At 42.2% G+C, this 17,315-nt stretch overlaps 1 protein-coding gene across 3 annotated transcripts in view; it reads right to left on the bottom strand.

The window, feature by feature from the left end:
• Positions 1–1,382: 1,382 nt before the first annotated feature.
• The window catches only part of brd4 (bromodomain containing 4), a 69,754-nt gene continuing 53,821 nt past the window's right edge, over positions 1,383–17,315 (bottom strand). For 2 of the 3 annotated variants that reach the window (XM_056252149.1, XM_056252133.1), the window contains 17 exons: positions 17,127–17,264; positions 16,900–17,035; positions 16,093–16,466; positions 15,630–15,995; positions 15,412–15,540; positions 14,521–14,742; positions 14,138–14,358; positions 13,590–13,969; positions 11,449–11,559; positions 10,951–11,337; positions 7,812–8,516; positions 6,803–6,897; positions 6,511–6,667; positions 6,039–6,175; positions 5,732–5,937; positions 5,382–5,649; positions 1,383–3,040 (listed from right to left, as the gene is read on the bottom strand). In XM_056252149.1, the coding sequence (XP_056108124.1) occupies positions 2,972–3,040; positions 5,382–5,649; positions 5,732–5,937; positions 6,039–6,175; positions 6,511–6,667; positions 6,803–6,897; positions 7,812–8,516; positions 10,951–11,337; positions 11,449–11,559; positions 13,590–13,969; positions 14,138–14,358; positions 14,521–14,742; positions 15,412–15,540; positions 15,630–15,995; positions 16,093–16,466; positions 16,900–17,035; positions 17,127–17,264 (4,101 nt within the window). In that variant the 3' untranslated portion in view covers positions 1,383–2,971. The remainder of the gene's footprint in view (positions 3,041–5,381; positions 5,650–5,731; positions 5,938–6,038; positions 6,176–6,510; positions 6,668–6,802; positions 6,898–7,811; positions 8,517–10,950; positions 11,338–11,448; positions 11,560–13,589; positions 13,970–14,137; positions 14,359–14,520; positions 14,743–15,411; positions 15,541–15,629; positions 15,996–16,092; positions 16,467–16,899; positions 17,036–17,126; positions 17,265–17,315) is intronic. The other variant, XM_056252141.1, reaches the window with a different exon arrangement.

Genomic DNA, 17,315 nt, shown 5'->3' with positions numbered 1-17,315 from the left:
GCAAAGTATGGTACAGTAACAGAATAGACAAGATTTATAGACACATTTTTATGTTAAAAAAAATATGTTTATGTTAAGTTGTTTTAAACAATTTAATGTTGGAGAATTGGGAAAATGACTATTTAAGGCTTTTATAAATAGAATAAATGAAATATTACCCTAAATACATTTAATATCAAAGTTAAATATAACATTTTGATTACACAATGATAAATGAAAAAAAAAAAACACTAATTAGACCAACAAGAAATCATGATTTTCTCCTATATACAACAGAAAATATGGTATGACCTGTAAGATCATGATCTCAAATTATTATTATTTTTTTAAAATAACCATTTGAAAATAGTAGGGAAAAAAGTAAAGACTTTGGACACCAAATGTACCTGCAATTACCTAGTACCCCTTTAATGTCCCTCATTTCTCTTGATTATAGTGTGAAATATGACCCAACATTTTCTTGAGCTTTAATAAGATGCTGAGAGGTGCAATAAATGTTGCATATGAAGGCACAGGTTTCTTTGCACCATTTTCATCGAGTCGACATCTCAACTCAAGCTGAAGAGTGAAAACTGATAGGTAGCAAAACATTGCATATCCATTCTGTGTAGAAATGAACTGATGAATTAGAAAAAAAGGAGACCGACTCATTTTTGTTTCATTTTAATTTTCTATAAAAGAGATGAGTTTATTTCATGATCATAACAGATTGAACCATTGACCTCGATAGCCCACGCACATACCAAACAGTAATCGAGGAAAATGTTAAACAAACCCAAAAAAAAAAAGAAAAAAAAAGAAAATAACAAAATACCTGAATAAAGCAAACTCTCTGCTGAGCTGCAGGTCAGCACATTCTCCGGAGAACTCGAAACTATGGCACATAACGTCCAACTGTTACCATGGAAAAGAAAATACATTTAAAGGCTTGAAGGAATGAAGTGTTGCTCTTCTTTTAACTTGTACAGACCAAATTAACCAAAGAAAGAAAAAAAAAATAGATATTTATATAAGTGGACTTCATGAGGAAGAAAACAAAAAAAGTTTGCAAAGCAATATCGTTTAAATGAAGTGTTGCGATTTAAACCTCCGGGTAAAGAACACCCTCTCCAGCCACATGACATACACTTCCAAACATCCAGACACACACACACACACACGCACGCACACGATGATGGGGCATATGTCCTCTTAGCAGTTTTGAGAAAATGAAAACTAGTTGTTCGGTGTATACTTAAGAAGTCCAGCTAAAACTAGATTTAAACCTGAATATTGTAAATGGGTAAAATATAAAATGTTTACGTTCCTTTTTTGTCTTTTAAACACAAGCTCTCGCACCTAAATCCCCAATTTTCCCCTCCCCGGTCCAACCGTGCCCCCTCCCCTCGCCCTCCCAGAACGTAATATATGCCAACTAGAATCGCAATACAATACAGGCACTGGAGAAAACACTATAAGAGAAAACTCAGAGGACCTGCCAAGGTCTCGAATTGTGTCCCCCCCCCCCCCCCGCCCGCCCCCCTTGCCGAGTCAAAGAACAGAATTAGAACACATATCCACTATAATCGAACAAGAACAATGATAAATCAGAACGGTTTGATTTTTTTTTTTTCTTTCAAACTTTTTGCAATTATATCTAGCACAGCATACGGAGTTCTCTCTGTGCGGCTGTGATAAAACGATCTGTGAAGAGAAAAGAGGAGTCATGCAGTAACCAGCTGAGAGCTCCGTCGCCTTGGCCTGGTGTCCGCGTGACGCTCTACCAGTTGCACAGAGTCGCCCGTTTTCCTTCTGTATGTATAATACACTTAAAATAGTATTCTTTAAATTATACTCAAACTAAACCATACTCAGAACCCGCCCCGCATGGGTCAACGCTCCAGACTCCCCACCAGGCTAACATGAAAACCATGAGCAGTGAAAGCATATCTTCCATGATTCTGTCCTCAATTAACACTTGTCAGAATAATGCATATATTAGGGTTTATTTTCTACAAGGCTACCTAAAACTTTTAAATGACGAGTGGGGAGAACAAGAAAATATATTTATATATTTAGAAAGACATGTTAAGTGAAGCGTTTCGGGTCTCGGCTATCAGCGTAAAAGGATATGGGTGTTTGGCATAGACATCAGAGGGTAAAGGTGTTGGTAAGAGAGTTAAAAATATTTAAGAAAAAAGAAAAAAGAAAAACAACAACGAAGAGAAAAAAAAAAAGAAAGGAGAAGATAAACAAAAATACAACCAACCAATCAACCAAAAACAGTAATTAAGAAAATACCTTTTTACAGTAGATCCTACATAATGAAAAATCTGCACATGATAACAGTGTGAAACACACCATGTTTAGTCATTTGTCACAGCCCCTGGTGAATATTGTTTGTGTTGTCAGAGGTGTAAGGCGAGCTGTACTTCCTCTCCCGAGGAAGATCATCTAAGTGCCCCCGATCCCATCCTGCCATTTGCCTGCGTGTGTTCGCGAAAAAGGGGAGGGGGGGATATAGCGAAAACGAAACGATGGGAAGGAAAGCAAATCAAACGGGAAACAAAGACGTTTTCTATTCCCCCCGCAGACATCTGGCAGTCGACGGATGCCGTAACTAGAGAATCAGTACATGTTATTGTTGTCGTTCAGATATTCCTCCGGCGATCGCATTGTCCATTGCTCCCATATTCTGAATTAAAGAGTCACACACACAAGTCCTCTCTTTCCCGCCATGGTCACAATGGCAAATCCAGGAGGAATGCCGGAGAGGCGGAGCCGTCCCAGTGTGAGGGTCCCTCTTTCTGCTAAGGCAAAAGGAGAGCTACAGCCTCCCTCCCTCCCTCTCTCAGGGCCTCAGCTTATCCATCAGCCTCTTCAGTGTTTCTTGTGGTCAGATGGGGTCTTTTTTCCCTTACTGCGCTTTTCAGTTCATTCTAGAGGAATCCATGAGCTTCTGTTTTCGCAGTTTATCTCTTCCTCTCGCACTTCAGAACAAGTTCTCCTCAAAGATAGCCATCAAATCGCTTTGGAAATTCATGTCAATAGTAGCTGCCATCTGTAGAGGTGGAGATAAAAAACAACAACTAAATTAAACAACATTGGCACATGTAGCAAATTTATTACATAATAACATTTTGAATCTCAAATTATATCCACATTTGTTTGGAAAAGTGATTCAGGAGTTACTGTATAAGGCATAAATCACACATTTGTCTTGTTTACTAGCATGTTGCTCGAGTTCAACGGGAGTTAGCCTGGCTCCGCCCTCCTACGTACTTCCGCTCAGTTTTCATTTTCCTTCAGGACTACGTCTGGGTTTGTGGTGTATTCTTTGGTTTTCTCCGGTCAATTTTTGTTTACCGGTCCATTCAAGCGAACAGAGGGAGTGGCTGAGAACGATGACGTTCATGTCGTGCGCTAGTTTGAGTCGTCATAACGTTAGCGATTGGTTATGGCAGATCCAGAGTGGCTCTGGGCAGATCCAATAGATCCAAAGTTAACGCTTGTCAATGGAGCGAGGCCAGACTTATACTGAGTGACAGTACCACTCAAATTTTTGGGGTTCGTAATGATGCTGAAAATTCAGCTCTATCATCACAGGAATAAATGACATATTAAAATATATTCAAATAGAAAACAGTTATTTAAAATCACTATAATGTGTAGGGCTGGGTATTAACACAAATTTCACAATTCGATTCGATTTCGATTCACAAGCTTGCAATTCGATTCAATATTGATTATTTTGGATATCAGGTACAATACATGGCAAATTTTCTCAAGGAAAACAAATCTCTTAACTAATGCTGTAAACTATGGGAGTCAGTTGTAGCCTATAGGCTCATTAGCCTACTATAATATTGAAGGTAAAATTAACTTTGTAGCTATACAAACACTTAAATTACACTTATTTATTTTTATAATAATAAAGGTAATGAAATAAACATTTAAATGGTGGCTGTCATAAAAACTTGCCAGATTTATTCAAACATGCATTAAATATCGAAGAACATAAAAAATTATAATGAATATGTAATATGGTGCATATATTTAGCAAAATGCTCGTCTCTAGAGTTAATTTTTTTCTAGCTGACTAACGAGTTTATGGTCACATATGGTTCTTCTGAGGTAAATGTGACGTTACATGACATTGTTTACAAGTTGTTTGACTGACGTCTTTCCACGGTTGAAACATTGAGCGATTCCGTGTGACATGATACGAATTTCGATAAGTTGTACTCTCTCTTTTAACACTCTTTCAGACGTTCATTCATGTGTATTTCGCGCTGTAACTGGTATTATTAAGGCGGAAGAGGAGATCATGCGCTGCTGCTTCTCTTAAACTGAGCCAGAGCGATCTCACGCCACAGCGCCAAAACGGTATTTATGTTTTTGAATATCGTAAGAAAATGGACGTAATTTGAAATTTGAGACTTTATTTAGTATCAATAGTAACAAAGCACAAAGATTATTGCGATTTATTGGATGGGATGCGCGCTACAATGTTCCATTCATTCGTCAAATGAAAACAGGATGATTAATCGATTCTTGAGATTTAAGAATCGATATCGGTTCGTGAAAATGAGAATCGATTAATATCGAGAAATCGATATTTTTTACCCAGCCCTAATAATGTGTCACAATGTTACTGTTTTGGGAATAACAGACTTTTTAAAACATCTTACACCTATCGACTATTTTTGTAATCGAGTATTCTAACAATTATTCCATCGATTAATCGGATAAAAAAATTGTGGTAATAAAAATACATCCAAGTTAACAAAAGCCTTTAAAATGGCTGAAAATACAAATTTATAATAACAAGCAATAATAATTGGTTCAAATAAAGTATCAAAGTAAGCAATCATATGGGTTTTATCAAACAACACAGTTAAAATACACCATGTAAAAAAAATTATATAAACAACTTATGTACATGATGGAGTTTGAGAAACCCGAGACGCAAATAAATGATAACAGTGCAACTATGAAACACAAAACGAGTGCGACTTTTTGCGTCCCCAAATGCAGAGACTGAGTTAGCGTAGAGCAGCGCTTACTGTGAACGGAGCTGAGGGACTTTTAACACGTAATCTGCACGCATGTAAATAATTAAAGCGTCGTGCTTCTCGGTGGGAAAAAAAGTGCATATATCCATTTAACTGAATCGCAGGCTTTGTGATTTCACAATAGCACAATGCTATATTATGATTGTAAATGGTTTTAATATATCGTGTAGCCTTAGAAAACGGTGTGATCATGCAGTTCATTGATTCTCATCTGCGCGACGCACCACTTCCGGTATTTTGCCGGTTACTCGACACAGGTAAATTGCAAATTCAGTCCCGGACTTTAATGGAGGAATCGTGACGGCCCTAGCTGCAGCTGTAACTCACCGCCTCTCTCCTCCTCCTCTCCTGCTCCCGGCGACGTGCGAGCTCCCTCTGCTGGTCAAGTGCACTCTGGGAGGCGGCGGGCGAGTGGGGCGGGGCTTGGGAAGGTTGCGGGGCCGAGGGCGGCTGGGCCGGGTTCTGGGCTTGGGGCTGAGTTGGAGTTTGGTGCTGCTGCTGCGGCGGTGCCTGAACCTGCTGCTGCTCCGGCCGCCTGCGGGGCTCCTCCTGGGGCCTTCGAGACGTCTCAACCGAGTCCTCCTCGTCACGTCCCCTTCAGAGAGCAAGACCAAGAAAAGGTCTCGAAACTGCTAAAAGTGACCTTTGATTAGAATAGACAAGTTCAGCTCTCTTACCGAAGTTTCTCTTGTTCTCTGCGCTGACGGTCTTTCTCGGCTTGCTCAGCCTGTGCTTTCAGGGCCTTCTCTCGCTCTTCCTTCTCCCGGGCCACACGTCGAAACTGCTCGAAGCTGTCGCTGGAGGACCTCAGAGCAGAAGAGGGAGTGGAGGTGGACTTCTGTGCCAGGCTCGCCCAGGAACCCATGTTCTTTAGTTTCACATCCTGGGCACAAAGCGATACGAGGCGTGAAAACAGCATAACATTCAAGAAATGTTACAGTTGCATTCATGGAAAAGTTAAACAAAGTTGTCCCTTCCACCCACCTGTACCTTTTTAGGTGCCACAGGTGTTTTGGGCTCCTGTCTGAATTTCTCTTTGTCCTGCATGGAAGGAGGTGGACCGCTCTGCTCAGAGGAGCGGATGACAGGACGGGAACTTTCATGTGATTTCATATCTGCTCCTAAAACGGGTTCATCAACAGTTAGTTATGGTCCTTTTATTCGATTGAGAGAGCGGAACCAAGATTAATATTTAGTATAACCGGGATGTTTCGCTGTGCGTAGTGGAAGCAAAGATGTGTGACATTTTTTTATGGCACAACTCATTTACATACTCTGTTCTAGACCAGCTTTCTATTTGTGCAATGCTTCTAAACAATTATTAAAATGTAAAAAAACCCGACATATTAATTGTTTATAAAATAAAAGCAATATAACATGCAAGAGTGGCGCAATTTTGAATATCAGCCCAAAGTGAGCTTAAATTAAACACATGATTGCATGCTTTGAAACTCACTCTGTTGGCTGTGACCTTGCATTGTGGGTTTGCTCTCAGGGTGTTTGTGAGGCTCTGGTCTCAAGGCTGGACTGAAGGGCTCACCACGCATCACAGGTGACGGGGGCAGCTTCTCTTCTTTAATGCCAGCCAAAGCTGAAGGACCTCGCTGCGGTTCCTGTAGCAAACCAAAGCTTCAGTTACACCACACCGAACACACATCTAGAAAACCACAAACTATTCAACACGCAGATATCCACGTGGACATTGGAGAGAATCTGTGTCAATGCAAGAACATGGAAATGGTACTGACCTTTTTGGCCTGAGGAGGGGACTGGTGGGCTAAAGCATACTGAGGGATTTGAGGGGAATGCATCACGAGCGGAGAGGGGTTATCTCGCATGTGTGCTGTTAAAATATAGACACAATTAAAACACTTGCAATGGTGTCCAATACAAATAACAAACGACCTGCCTGGACTTTGGAGATGTGTCAGGGAGGCTTTTATATAGTGTTTATACTATGCAGCTTTTTTTAATTCGTAAGTTTTGGCAAATTCAACTTTAAAAAACACCACAAACTGTGATAATCATCAGTTTAATAGACAATAATAAACAAATACAGTATTGTTCCGAATATAAGACGACCCTAATTATAAGACGACCCCTCCTTTTTCAAGATGCACATTTTGGAAAAAGACTTTGATAAAGAAAATACATAAAAAAAAAAAATCATACTGCATATTAAAATTTTTGTATTGAAACTATGGAAAATACTGGTAAAACGTACCAACGATCACTTTTAAAAATAACCTGTAGCCCATCTGAATTATATAACAATTAGGCTATCCATCTCATAGTGAAAAACATGTAGCCTACCAAAATTTCATTAACAGTAGAAGTGAAATCTGGGTCCCGTCTTACGTTTTAAAATCACGTACGGGGTAAGTTTGGTCCCGTCAGCGCGGCACGTAAACATGACAGTCACGCGGCTCTTAGACGGTAAGCTTTTCTTTGACTGTCTGTGTTTTTAAGGCTGTCTTTTTGGGCTCGCAATCTTCTAACATTCCACTCTGACATCGTTTTTCTTGGCACACGTTTTACACGTATTTGCCGCAACCTATTGTTGCGGGTGTATTATCGATATGTAATAGTCTAGACCCTGAATATAAGACGAACCCAGTTTCTCAAATGTATTTCTAAGAAAAAAAAACGGTCTTATATTCTGAACAATATGGTAAATAGTTGCTGGAAGAGTTACACCATTCAAATAAAGATTATTGTTTTATTAAACAGCTATTTTTTGTACGGCTGTTGTTTTACCTGAGTTGTAGGGGTCGGACTTGTGTTGACGTGGAGAGTGATGCTGCTGAGGCTGTTGCTGGATGATCTGCTGTGCTTTCGAGGAGGGCATGGAGACCTTGTGTTGACTAGACTGCGTTTGCGTGGTCTGCACCGGGCCTTGAGAGAAGCTCAGCTGCTGCGAGTGCTGCATGTGTCTGGCCTGGTGCTGCGAGAGCTGCGGGGAGGGCTGGGCTTGAGTCTGAACGGGGAGCTGTGGCGGGGGTCCCAGCTGAGACTGAACCTGCACCGACTGCAGCAGAGACGGCTGGCCCGGCTGCTGCGACCTGCTCTGCAGAGACTGCATTAGTGACGTCGGCGGCTGCTGCTGCTGCAGGCGGTTCGGCTGCAGGTGCTGCAGGTACATGGGCAGGGGCATGGAGGGAACGGGCTCCTCGTCGTCCTCTAGCAGCATCTGTGGGGGCTGGGAGGAGAGCAGGCCCTGGGGAGTGAGTGTGGGAGGGGAGAGCGGCCGCTGGCGCAGTTGCTGTGGAGGGTGCAGGAGGTGAGGAGGGAGGTGGTGCTGGGGCGGAGGGGGTTGCTGGGGCTGGAGCTGCTGGGGCAGGGTCTGCTGGGGTTGCTGCTGCTGCTGCTGCTGGGGCGTGCTTTGCTGAGGAGGTTTAGGAGGTAGTGGGGCTGCCCTATTACTGGGTCGTGAAGGCTGCTGGGGCATTGCGTTGTGCAGGGCTGTAAACCAATGAATATAGAAAAAGAAAGACGTCAATATAGATCACCGGCAATTTTTTAACAATACTTACAAATAAAACCAAATGCTGCATAAAGAGAATAATATAGCTAATCAGAAAATTTGACATGCAGCCTGCAGAGTACCATTTTGAACCAATGAGATGTGGGCAGTTTGACAACGTGACTGCCTGTCATTAGGCGTCCAATAGAACAGATGGACTTCCCCTCGCTAGTCACGGGGTATTAAGTCTGTCAGTTACGCTTTAAATTTGTTTAGGTTTGGTGTTTATAATAAATGATGTGTATAATGAAAGCCACTATATATATATATATATATATATATATATATATATATATATCACTTGTATATTTATTTTATACTTAAATCTAGGGATGGCCCGATACCATTTTTTTTCAAACCGATACGAGTATTTACATTTGTGTACTTGCCGATACCGAGTACCGATACCGATATTTCTACCGCAAGAGTAATAGGCTCCCAGAAAAGAAGACGACTATTTTAGAACACAGGTCAGAAGACTGTTTTTATTTTCTTCTCTGCTTGTTTTAACAAGTCAAAAAAAAATAATAATAGTTGTAAAATAATAAATGTATTAACACACAAACCACTGTTAATTTAACATAAAAGCAAGCAGGCTACTGCGTGCATGGGCATGACTGAATGCGCGCAAAGTGCGCACCCTTAATAAATCCTAAAAGCTGACAGTTCATCGCGATCTCACACATCTCTGTTATTATCAATGAAGCTGACTGCACAATCAATCTTTCATAATATCCACACTTTGTTTGTTATAATTAGAGGATTTGCCAGCATACAGAATTCAGCACTGAACAAAAAAGTCCGTTTTGAGCAGTGAGGGGAGTCTATCTTAAATGCTTCTGATTGGCCATTGCGTTCAAGAAATCAACACATATGTCTGTGATTGGCTACATCGCTCAACGCTGTAACCATGTTATGAATAGAAACTCTGGCCTGTAAATCGTTTCTATTTTGTTGTAGTTGTTCTTGTTGCTTTTCTGCAAGAGATGAATAAAAATCTATTAGTTTTTATGTTTTATTCATAGATATTTCTAGTTTGCGGGAGTCCCGCGAATCGTTTTATTCTCCCGCACCCGCACACACAGAGTGAGTGCATTACCGCCCGCGCGCGCGCTCGGCCATCAGATCTATGATGCGTCTTCAGATGTTTAATTAGATTGCTGGTGTAAAAACGATGTACTTTCTTTCCCTCCTCTCGACACCTTAGCTGAACATAACTCACAGTCTGCCTTGCTGTTGTCATCATCCCTTATCTTGAAATGAGCCCTAACCGCCGACATTATAGGCTACTTTCCTATGCCTCAGTTCACCTCGACAAAGCTCTCGCGGCGGCCAGTTTCGTTTTGCAAAATGTACGTGGTATCGGTGCGTGGTATCGGGGAATTTTTATGAGTACGAGTACGAGTATATGAGGACAGTATCGGCCCGATCCCCGATGCCAGTATCGGTATCGGGCCATCCCTACTTAAATCATTTCAATTTAATATATGTTGTGGAGTAAAGGGTACTAAAATAGATGTTTACACTGTTTAAAATATTTGTAAAAGTTTCGTTTTATTTACTATTTTACATTTCTTTTGCAAGATAAATATTATTTGCTTATATGTATTCAATCAATGCTGCTGCTTATACATGATCAATTTACTTAATCATGAGAAAAATGTCATTTGTGTGTAACCATTGCATATAAAAACAGGTTTTCTAACTTTGTTTTATTTAAGATATGTTGTTTCTGACAGAGGGAGTAGTAAAGGAGTAATGGTTTAAAAAGAGTATTAACTGTTTAAGAAGGGGACGAATTGAAGGTTTCAAGCATGTCACTGCTCAACGGAGGTTATGCCGTACAAATTAATCTACAAATGCTGTGAGAAGAGATTTGGGAATAATGATTCTTTCTGCTGTCAAGGTCAGTTATGCCGGGGAGAGTTTAGGGAGTCAGATAAGATGTTATTCACAAAGGTCAGGTGGGCATGCATATTATGCGATGTCGAAGCTGGAAAATGTACTTAATTGATAAAAAGTAGTAGGAGGCCTTATGATAATCTGCTCTTTTGTTCATCAAACCAATTTTAGAAAGTCTTTGTTTGCTAAAAAATAAATATGTATGATTTGACTGGTTTGCTTGGAGCTCACTTTGTAGCTCTCTAAGGCATGTTTTGGTTTAAGAAAGACTACCCTGAATTTACTATTGAGTGGGCTTGACTTTAATCTCATATTTGAATTTCCACCACACTTCTACACACAGATGCAACTTATCAGTTTTCTTTTCTCTCAACAATGCAATTTTGACCTGGTACATTTGGAAAAATTACTGCTCCATCAAACCAGGTTAGGACAATACCTTGATGTAATAAACAGGAAGTTTCCACTCACCTGGGGATGGGAGGATGGGGTGCTGGTTCAGGAACGGGTGCGTCTCAGGTGACACTTGGCCTCCTGGAGGGTGAGCGTTGAGGTGAGGCGGCGCAGGGGAGGACGAGTCATTTGCGTGGTGGGGAAGGTGCATGATGGGCTGGCCAAAGTGGGCCAGAGGGTCAAAGGGGTTTTCCAGGAGCTGCGAGGGCTCCAGAGCCGTGACGGGAGGAGGCATGTAAGCGGCGGGAGAGGGATGCTGTTGTGGTTTCAGCTGAACGCTGGGCTGCAGCGCAGGGGTCAGGGGTTGATGGGGAACCTGTGGCTGAGGCATGCCCAGAGACACCGCCTGGTGAAACGCCTTCTTTCCTTCACCCCTCCCTCTCTTCTTCAGCTTAGACGCCACCCCTGAGTTTGTGAAGAGGAGATTCTTTATGTAATGCAGCTTCTTGGATCATTTAACATAGCAAATGCATTAGAAAATCAGTTGGTCAGGCGTTATCAAGCTGCAGGGCTCACCTGTCTCTGAGTCTTCACTTTCTGAGGAGCTGGACTCGCTGCTGCTGCCCGACTCCGATGATGAGCCTTTTGTCTTTGCAACACTCATTGCCTCCATGGTCTTCTCTGGAACTAAAGGATGTTAAACAATAAATAACAGACACTTGTAGACACTTGTATTTAATGGTGTCCATGTTGCAGCACCTGTGATGGACATTAATATCAAGTGTAAAAAGGATCCAATGATGTTTACATGCACTAATTTTCATAATTCAGATTGAAACCAGTCTGATTTCAGATTCTGAAAGTTCTGTTTGTATTAACCCTGATTTACATATTCGTTTACATGTGCATTATATGTATCCTAAACTTTTTTGACAAATATTTAGTAACTATTCAGTCTCCTTCACTGCCCAGCTCACAAGACGTGAGATGTAAATAAACATAAGCACATTTGTAAGATAAAAATCATATGTAAACTTGTGGCACATAAAATTATGTCACTGCGCAGGAGCACAAGTTAATTTTTTAATCAGATTCGGATTCAATTTTTCCCTACTGTTCAGATTATTCCACCAGCCCTTCCAATCGAAATTTCATTCAGATCAAGCTCAAACGGCTCGATAAAGGCTTTTCAAAACGATTGAACAATTAATGCTATTACTTCCAGATAGAGTTGTTCCGATTCCGATACTAGTATCGGAAATGCCACCGATACCAATAAAAATTCTGGCATCGGTATCGGCGAGTACTTCTACCCATGTACCGATCCGATACCGTTTTCTTAAACAATAACTAGTTATGCACGCCAGCTTTGCTTAACGCTGCAATTCGAAGATCAATTCTTCTTCGCTGCTCTAAACAGTGGTTGCGTCTCTGTTGCCACAAGTAACCACTGTTTAGAGCAGCGAAGAAGAAAGCGCGCGCTAGCAGTATGTCCGTTGTTTGGCAGTTTTAAGACTGGACCAACCAGCCAGTAAAACAGCGACATGTCTCATATGCTATACTGCAATTGCGAGGGGTGGCACAAGATTAGCAGCTTCAAGACTTAAAGCATTTGAAGACGCGTCACCCCAAACCGGCAGAACACGATGGCAAGGGCAGAGAAGGATGAGCCGCGCCAGAATCAACAATCTCTGGAAGCTTCATTCAAGCGAAGAGAAACGTTTTCAAAAGACAGGCAACGAGCGATAAATATAACCCACAAAATTATCGAGTTTATTGTTCTGGATGACCAGCCGCTGTCAAAACTGAAATGCCGTGTATTTAACAAAATTGTTTCTTGACTAAGTTATAAAGAGGTTATTTTCTTATATTATTCATATATCATTTTTTTTAGATTCCTAGATTTATTTGTTGCACTTTTTTATACAGTTATATTGTAAATCTAAAATACCTTTTTCAGTTTAAAGAATTAGATGTGTGGCTGCATTTTAAGTTATTTTTCACTTAATAAAAAAAAAATATATATTGCTGTGAAAAGTATGTCAGATAATAAAAATACTCTAGTTCACTGTATGTATTTGTTCATGTTTTATTAAGGGATAAGTCTGAAGCACACCATAATTCTATCAATTCATACAGGGCTAGTATGAATTGCAGCTGTATAGATACACACCCAGGTATCGGATCAGTACTCGGTATCGGCCGATACCCTGAGTCCAGGTATCGGAATCGGTATCGGGAAGGGAAAAAGGGTATCGGAACATCTCTACTTCCAGATTGTTTTGGTGCACGTAAACGTAGCTTGTGTTTTGCAATTACGCAAAACTATCTTCTGTGGACGTGAGGAACTCAAATGGATACTAATGTGTCCCAGACTACATTCTGGGACAGGAGTGTCCAATCCTGCTCCTGGAGGGCCACCATCCAGCAGAGTTTACCTCCAGCCCTAATTAAACTCATCAAGGTCTTCAGGATCACTAGAAATTTCCAAGCAGGTCTGTTGGAGCTCAAACTAAAGAGCAGGATTGGAAACCCCTGTTCTAGGGCCACCTACTCATGCAAAATGCAATTATGCCAAACAAGAGTTTTTTTTCTATGTAGGTACAGCCATACATCATCTGATCCAACTGAGTACTTGTGGTTGACATGAGAGGCTGATATTAATGGGTGTAAACAGAACCTCTGTGTTAAAGAAAGCGATGCTCTTGATCACTCACCGACAGGCTTCTTCTTCTTGCGAAGACAAGACGACACGTATCTCTCCAGCTCCCGCAGCGTAGAAGGCTTCAACGTCTCAAAGTCGATCTCAATCTCGTCTGGATTGGAGTTCTTGAGCGAGGGCTCGCGGGACTGGATGATGTGGACCACACGGCCCAGCTTGTCTCCAGGGAGCTTGTTAATGTCCAGACTCAGTTGTCTCTTCTCTTCATAGGACATGGGTTTACACTTCTCTCCAGCAGCCATGCCTGCCATTGCGGCTCCACCAGTCAGTCCCAGATCCTCCTCAGAATCCAGGCCTACCACAGGCTGCAGGATTGGTGGGGCGGCGCCTGGGGGAGCCATGGAGCGACTGCCCTTACCACCTCCCTCCTTCTTGCTATAGAGCATAAGATGACAAGAACATCTCATTTTCCATGACTAGACAGTTAAAGGGTGGACCGCAAAATTCGAAGGATCACCAAATTGATAAAAGCAATCAAACCATGCAATTTTGCATACTTTCTAGCCTAAAATGGGTTTGCAACAATCAAATGTCTCAGCCTACCTCAACTTCTTAGGCTTCTTAGGAAGAGGATCCTTGTTCTTAGGCTTTCCTTGAACCTTTAGGGCGGGAGGCGGCTCCAGGATCTCCTCTAGTGCAGGCATGACTGCTGCTTTCCTTTTGTGCTTGTCTTTCTTCTTCTCCTTCTTTTCCTTCTCTTTCTTCTTTGGTTTGCTGGCCGGAGGCTGGGACAAGGCAGCCAGCTGCTCATGAACCGCTTTCAGCTGAGCAACAAAGAAGAAACAAGAAATTGGGAGATTACAGTCTCTCAGTAGAAAGCATCACATCTATGATACACGTCCACAATATCTATAGTGACCGATCTCTTGGCCAGGTCTTCAGAGACGTGCTGGCAAAAGCCAAGTAGTAAAGAAGATCTAACTCACCTGCTCCTGAAGCTCTGCTAACCTCTGGGCTCTCTCCTCTTCAGAGTCATCCGTGGAGGAGTCGGATTCCGATGAGGAATCACTGGAGCTGTCTGAGGACGAGGCAGGGCCCATGGGCGGCTGTGTCTTTACAGGAGCCGGGTGGAGCACTGGCGCAGGAGCAGGTGCCAGCATTTCCTCTGGCTCATCGGGCATTTTAGCAAAACGCATCTCAAACACATCCTACAGAAAGAGAGAACCTTTTGAGGATCTAGTATAAGACTCTTTTCATCCTCTTTTCAGAGTTCAGAAATGAAAGTCTAACAACATAGTTTCTATACTGAACACCTGAATTTTCCTATAAGTGGAATATTTCTAAATCCCTTCCACACTTCACTGTCAATTAGGAAATTAACAGCGGCTTGTGACAAACATAAAAAAACCTCCAAAAATAAATACATAATGCCCTACACCATTAAACAAAATCTATTACGACTGCTCCGATTAAAGTGAAATGTTAAAATGTGTGAAAAGTGTTTCAGCAAACAATTTTATTTTGATTAAATTGACATTAATAATCATTATTAAAATATCAAGAGCAATAATTGACAATGATTTTTGTCCTAATATTGTAGCCCGTCCATTTAATGAGCTCCTGTTTTTGTTTTATAATTTATAAAATGTAGGCTATTTACATTATGCTACCTTTGAGCAGCATTAAACAGTGTGTAAATAAATAAACATGCCATGTCAGATTCAGCTCCCGTGCCACCTTTGCAGTGTAATGATGACTTTTGGCATGGTCTGTTGACTATATTGACACACATTGACTAGCAGACTAGACGTCTGACTAAAAAAAGAACGCGTCATGCAAGCCCTAATGTACACAGTCTTTTGCAGGTGTCCACGTACCTGCAGTTTGCGTGCCATAGCCACCACTTCATGGTCTGGAGGGTTGTACTTGTAGCAGTTGGAGAACATTAACCGTACATCTGCTGCAAACTCCTGAGCATCTCTGTACTGTCTGGTTTCCAACTTGTCCTGCACAACCAAAGAGAAAACTGAACAAATAAGCATGGAGAGCAAACAAGGCTCATCCTTCGATTTAGATCCAGCGACTGCATACTCACCTTAATAGTGCTGAGGTCCATGGGATGTTTAATGATGTCATGGTAATCGTGCAGCCCTAAAGCATCCACATCCACTGGCTTGTAGAAGGGCCAAGCGTATGCTGCATGTTTCTTAGCGTACATGTCCTTTACGATGCCCAAGCAGTAGCGTAACTGTTCTTGTTGCTTGGGGCTGTGGGTCCCAGTGGCGACTGTCCCATGGTGCTGGGAGTCTGGTGCCTCCTTTTTGGGTAGTTTGCTTGGTCGTGTACTATCCCGGCGTGGCAGAGTCTTCCCTGACTTTGACTCGGCGGGCGAGGACTCGCTCAGCTGGTCATTTGCCGTAGGTGTCGTGGTGTCTGCTTTCCTTTTCTGACTTTTTCTCTGCTGCAGGTGAAAATTTGTATTTAGGCGAGTGATGAGAGAAAGACACAACTTAAAAACAAAGATTGACACTATAGTTGAATGTTATGGGCCAACTTACTTTGGGAGCCATTGGGATGGGGCTTTGTAGAATAGGAGCAGTGCTCTGCTGCATGTGCACGGGCGGCAGGGCAGTTTGGGTGGGAGGAGGCACAGCCGTCAAGATGGGGGCCGGTGGGTTGCAGTCAGTGGGGCCCAAAGAAAAAGGTGGCCCTAATTGAGGAGCGAGGGGAGGGAGTGAAGGGAGTGAAGGTAGTGAAGGGAGCGAAGGGGGCACTCGAGAGGGCAAGGCTTGCATGGCAGATTGGGGAGGTAAAGTAGGTGGACCCAGTGGTGGTCCTCTAGTTTGTGGCCCAGGGGCAAGACCGGAAAGGCCACGTGTTTGAGGGATTGTGGCCGAAGACTCAAGGACAGGCCCAATCTTCAGGTTTATGTCTAATAATATAGAGAAAAAGAGAATACAAAAGAATTAAGGCCCGTTCACACAGATAACAATAACTACATTAGTGTCCACACCAGCTGACAACAACATTGTTTATTCTAAGTGCATAGAAGTGCATTGTCGTCTGATAATCTGAGATCTGTAAAACTAGCATTTCTGTTGTAGTTATCACAATCTGATGCTACACCATTCAGGATAAAAGGGCACTGACAGCCGTTCATAGCAACAAAGCAACATCATTCAAATAAAGGTTGGAGATTTGAGGTGATGTACACCGTCAGAGATAGGAAGTTAATGCAAATGTGCAGAGACATTAAGACCTGTGAAGCCCAGATGATCTTCTGGCTGATACAGCAGTCAAGTAGGACACGTAAAAGGGCAGCAGTGTGAGTGGCCCTCAAGTAAGAGAGAGTATGAGATTTATACCTGGATCCCTCCTGCCCCGGCCACGACCCTTGCCGGATGAGGTCGACATCTCGATCTCCTGCTGGGGCATCTCTGAAATCTTGGTGAGGAACACCTTCTCCAGCGCTTCTGCCATTAAGACTATGTCATCCCCAGGCTGCAGGGGGCGACACATACCATTAACCACATGCCCAATCACACCACTTCAGCCCATTGTCAATGATGGCAGCAGAGATGTGAACCTGTACCTTATTGTAAATGTAGCAGTTAGTAAACATGGTGTTGAAGTCTTGAATACATTCTTGGGCATTGACGTAGAAACTGTTCTCTAGGCGTTTCTTGATTGTTCCCATGTCCATAGGATTTTTGATTATCTTGTAATAGTCCTACGGAGAGGTGGTTACAAAAAGTCAGCATGACGCAACACAATCCATAAC

This window comes from Rhinichthys klamathensis, unplaced genomic scaffold, assembly GCF_029890125.1.
Source record: "Rhinichthys klamathensis goyatoka isolate OS25496 unplaced genomic scaffold, OSU_Roscu_1.1 h1tg000004l_1, whole genome shotgun sequence".
In the NCBI taxonomy this organism is placed as follows: domain Eukaryota; kingdom Metazoa; phylum Chordata; class Actinopteri; order Cypriniformes; family Leuciscidae; genus Rhinichthys; species Rhinichthys klamathensis.
This window is presented reverse-complemented; position numbering and strand designations above follow the sequence as displayed.